The sequence below is a fragment of the Tamandua tetradactyla genome, chromosome 1 (genome assembly GCF_023851605.1).
Source record: "Tamandua tetradactyla isolate mTamTet1 chromosome 1, mTamTet1.pri, whole genome shotgun sequence".
Lineage (NCBI taxonomy): Eukaryota > Metazoa > Chordata > Mammalia > Pilosa > Myrmecophagidae > Tamandua > Tamandua tetradactyla.
This window is the reverse complement of record NC_135327.1, coordinates 187,474,840-187,479,951: the sequence shown is the minus strand read 5'-3', so window position 1 is coordinate 187,479,951 and position 5,112 is coordinate 187,474,840. Positions and strand designations below refer to the sequence as shown.

Sequence of the window (5,112 nt, the reverse complement as noted above, 5' to 3'; positions counted from 1 at the left end):
ATCATATGCTTTCTCCTTCTTCCCATTATCTATTCTTTGTTCAGTAACTTCTTCCCCTTTTTATCTTACTTAGGGTTTTCATCAGAGGTGAAGTCTACTCAGAATATATTGGCTGCTAGATTTATAAACACTGAATAAGGCCTTCTTGTGTATGGATGGGTGTAAGAGAAGGCTCTGAAAAGTAGACTTGAGGGTAACATTTGCAGAATTGACTATTGGGATCTGATAACCCAAATCCATGTTAGAGCTGCATTATTTTCAATGGCCTTCTCAGTGGTCTTTTCATAAATTAAATTTCTGTTTGATATTTTACACATTTATCTAATATTTATCTGCTCCTATTGTTTCCACAGTTTCAGAGAACTAAATTGTCAATTCAGAGATTGGGCATTTTTAACTTTTTAGATGTTTCCCTCATATGTACTGTAATTTTCCTCAAAAATTTTGTAAATGATTTAGTAGTGCCAGAATATTGTCTTTTCTTTGGCCAGTAAATGCTATTATGTACAAACAAACCTTGTTTTTAACCTTGTTAGAGTAAAGCAAGACCTTCGGTTCATATTTATCTATGGAATTAACTCAATCTCTCAGAAAAAGATGCAAAACTTTATGTTCACATGTAGTAATTTCTTCACACAAATACATTAATCAAGATTGATAACCCCCTCCTCATATCACCTCCAATTAGAGACTCCAAAATTACTAACTCCAACATTAATTTAAGCAGGTTTACAAGTGCAAAAATTTATTTTGCTGCCAATGGAAACCATTTTTTCCTCAAAATGTGGGTGAATTCCATGAATACCTCCATGATTATAAATAATATGACAATCAAAAGAGTAAAATAATGCTGTGGTTTTTTTTCAATTACCCTCATGACACAGCCATAGGTATTGAATACATTTGAGAAGATTTAATACAGCAGTGCTTACCTCCCCTAAACATACTGCTGGGCCATTAAAGATTCCCCACATCCTGCACCCCAATCCATCCACTTATCTTCCTAACTAGAATCACCAGTACACATTATGTCATCTCCTTCATGATTGCCAGCATAATGTAGTTTGTGTTTTCAATATCTGAGTTCAGATGGGAGAACAGAGGCAGAGCTCTTTTCTTCATATCATGATCATGATTCATCAGGTTGCCAGTTTGGGTGTCAAGCCAGAGAATTTTCCTAATAGTTTCTGCCAGGCATCTTTCACCTCCTTATTCCTCAAACTGTAAATCATGGGGTTCAGCATGGGTGTCAAAATGGCATAGAAGAGAGAGATCAGCTTCTCCTGAAGGACAGAGGGGCTGGAGTGTGGCTGGATGTAGGTAAAAATGGCCATGCCATAGCATAAGGCAACCACTGTGAGATGAGAGGCACAAGTCTGGAAGGCTTTCTTCCTGCCCTCTGAGGACTGGATCTTCAGGATGGTGGTGATGATCTGGACGTAGGACAAGATAACCAGGCAGAAGGGTGTCATCAGCAAGACAATGCTAGAAACCATGATGGTAACCTCATTAGAAGAGGTGTCCACACAGGCCAGTCTGACAATTGCTAGGAGTTCACAGGATATGTGATCAATAAACTTGTTTGTACACATGGGAAGCTGAAAGGTGATGGCAGTCTGCAAGATAGAGTTGATGGGGCCACTGACCCAAGATATGATGGCCAACTTAGTACACAGCCCTCCATGCATGATGGCCAAGTATCGCAAGGGATCACACACAGCCACATAGCGGTCATAGGCCATCACTGCCAGTAGAACAAATTCAATCCCACCCAAGGCCAGGGAGAAAAATAACTGAGCTTCACAGCTCAGGTAGGGTATTTTTTTCTGTTCTGCAAGAAAATGCACCAGCAGCTGGGGGACTATAGATGTGGAATATGAGACATCAACAAGGGAAAGATTGGTGAGAAAGAAATACATGGGTGTATGGAGTCTGCTGTCCAGTCTGATTAGAAGAACTATGAGAAAGTTTCCCAACATTGTCACCAGGTACATGACCAAGAACAGCACAAAGAGTGATACCTGAGTTCCCCAGTCACTGGACAGACCAAGGAGAATAAAATCAGTTGCCCATGTCTGGTTCCATTTTCCCATTTAAAAATGTGAGTATTATTAATCTGCAGAAGGAGTCAGAAATAACAGAAGCTATAAATCAAAAAACTGTAAAGATAAATTTTCAAAATTTCAAAATGCTGTATGCATTTTGTTAATCTTATATAGGTTGTTCAGATTTTTCATGAGACCCCGATAACAGATTTTACCTCAATGTATATTACAACACAGTTTACATCAGAGAGACAGGGCAGTGGCTTCATGCAGACATTATGTGGTTTCAGGGAGACACAGCTGAAGCCTGCAGATAAATAGTAAAATTTTTGGAGACCACAGTCTTGGCTAGGGGATCAAAGAAGATGGCATGGTAGGTATAAATGACATTGAATGAAGATAAACATGGCTAAAAAGTTAAGATTTCAAGGGGAGAATTGTGGGGAAATAGAGGAATAGCAAGCTTCAGGAATCACTTCCTCTACCAGCAAAACTATTAAACAGGCAGTAATTGTCTGAATCAACTATTTCAAACCACAGAGTCCAGAAGAACACTGTATAGTACACAAGAAGAATAGGGGGAAAGTTTAGTGAATTGCTGCAAATACCAGTGTATTACTCTCTTATCATAGCATTTACTATCACCCAGGCCCTACTGTCATGGTAGAGAGCAGTGAGGTCTGGCCCATGGCTTAGTTTGCTGATGTTAGAAAGGGACATAAAAATCCAGTTCCCCAAGATCCCAGGGTGAGGAGAGGTCATGGGCTGATTGTTGACAATTCTTTTTGATTACCTACTTCACATCACTGGGGCTGGGCTCTGAGGGCAGCCATTGTTTCAACCCACCTTAGATAAAGGTGCATAGGTGGCAGAAGTGACTTAAAAATGGTATGTTTCCTCAAAGCTTTGGAAGACAGTTGAAGACTGAATTTACTGAACAGGGGCAGAATCAAGAAAGTACCACTTTGGGAAGCCAGGGAAGAAGACCCTGGCACCTTCATGACCACATCCACATTCCATCCCCAGGGCAACTTGGAGCCAGAAGGTTCTCACTTTGTGGGTGGCTGGCCTCAATCCAGCTATTAAAAAGTGGCTTGGGAAACTCCTCTCCAACATGCTCTGCTCCCATAGTTTATGCCCCAGGCAAAAGCAGCTCAAGACACTGAAAGCAGTGTAAGAAATAATTAAGATGGATGGTCTGAGGTTTATCTGCTTTAGTACTGCAGTGGAACTCCCACCAGAGGGGGAAAATTAGTTTTCTGGGAAGTAGATGGGGCATACAAATTTCTGTAGTCAGGGGAACTCCTATGACCACTAATAGGCACAAACCCAGAAAATACAAGGGAAACAATGCACTTCACACTTGCCTTGGACAGACCTTCCTGATGAGAAGGCTCACCTCTGAATGGAGATGACCAGTCAATGTGAAGCCAATTTGCAAAGATGGTGAATGATGCTTTTGCTTTCAGTTTCCTTGGTTTTGGTAGCTCCTGGCACTCAAGAAAATCTCTATCATGTCACCAGCTTGTTATACTACAAACTCAAGAAACAGAATTCTGAGGAAATAAATCTCAGAATTAACATTTTAAAATATTAAAATATACAGTGTACAAAAAAGATTACAAGGCAAATAAAGAAATGATAGCCCATCCAAAAGAAAAAGGTAAAAAAAAAAAAATACAGCAATGAACAAGACTATGGTGTGCATCTACCAGAAAAAGACTATTTTTAAATGCTCCTCAATATATTCAAGGAGATGAAAGATAATACAGAAAAATAACTAAAGGATATCCAGTAAACAGTGAAGGAACAATATGAGACTCTCAATAAAGAGATAGAAGAAATAAAAATGAACCAAACAAAACTACTGGAGTTGAAGACCATAATAACTGAAATGAAAAATCTGTAAGAAGCTTTAAACAACAGATTGAAGCTGGCAGAAGAATCAGTGAACTTGAAGACAAGAAAATTGAAATGCGTCAGGCTTAGGAGCAGAAAAAAAAAGAATTATAAAAAGCAAAATAGCCAAAGAGATTTCTGGGACATATTAAGCATGTTTATATATGCATTGTGGGGATGTCAGAAGTAGAAGAAAGAGAAAAAGTGGCAGAAGGAATATGAAAGAAGTCATGACAGAAAACTTCCCAAACTTAGCAAAAGAAATGAATATGCACATTCAAGAAGCTTATAGAAAACCAAACAGTGTTAATGTTAAGAAAAATACACCCCAATATATATTGAACATACTATTGAATGCAAAGGACAAGGAAATAGTTTTGAAAGCTGCAAGAGTAAAGCAATGTGTTGTGTATAATGCAGTCCCAATTACATTAAGTGTTTATATCTCATCAAAATCCATGGAAGCATGAAGTTACTGGGTTGAAATTATAAAAGTGCTGAAAAAAAACAATTGCCAATCAAGAATTTTATAACTTGTGAGATTTTCAAAAATGAGGGAAATATTAATACATTCCCAAATAAAACTTGGGGGAGTTCATCACCACTAGACTTCTCTGCAATGCTAAAGGATGCTCATAAGACTGAGAGGAAAGGACACTAGTAGGAGTTCAAAGCAACATGAAGAAATAAAAATCTCTAGCAAGACAACCATTTGAGTGATCATAAATGCCAGTATTATTATAACGTTTTGTTTGGTATATAAATCAACTTCTCACTTCCTACATGTACAAAAATATAAATGCATAAAAATTACTGATAAACCTATGGTTTGGGACATAAAATGGACAAAGATATAACTTGTAACAAGTACAAAAAAAGGTGGGTGGGTGGAGGGTTATGCAAATATATGTATGCTACTGGCAACAAGAATGCATGAAATTTAAAATGATGGTTATGTACTAAAGATGTCATATTTTAACCTGTGTGTAACCACATAGGAATTTTTTGAAAAATATATTCATATAGAAATGAAAAAGGGGTGGTGCAACGTTGGGTCAATGGCAGAATTCTTGCCTGCCATGCCAGAGAATTGGGTTTGAGTCCCAGAAACTGCCCATGTAAAAGAAAAAAAAAAAAAAAAGAAAGAAATGAAAATGGTCTCAGTATG

At 38.0% G+C, this 5,112-nt stretch overlaps 1 protein-coding gene across 1 annotated transcript; it reads right to left on the bottom strand.

Moving 5' to 3' along the window:
* Nucleotides 1-1,054: 1,054 nt before the first annotated feature.
* On the bottom strand, nt 1,055-2,093 carry LOC143687592 (olfactory receptor 2F1). The gene has a single exon (XM_077164694.1). The coding sequence runs from the start codon at nt 2,091-2,093 to the stop codon at nt 1,140-1,142; it is 954 nt and encodes a 317-aa protein (XP_077020809.1). The 3' UTR covers nt 1,055-1,139.
* Nucleotides 2,094-5,112: the final 3,019 nt, after the last annotated feature.

What these genes read in the sequence shown, in the direction of transcription:
- LOC143687592 (XM_077164694.1), bottom strand. Translation starts at nt 2,093, where the DNA reads ATGGGAAAATGGAACCAGACATGGGCAACTGATTTTATTCTCCTTGGT.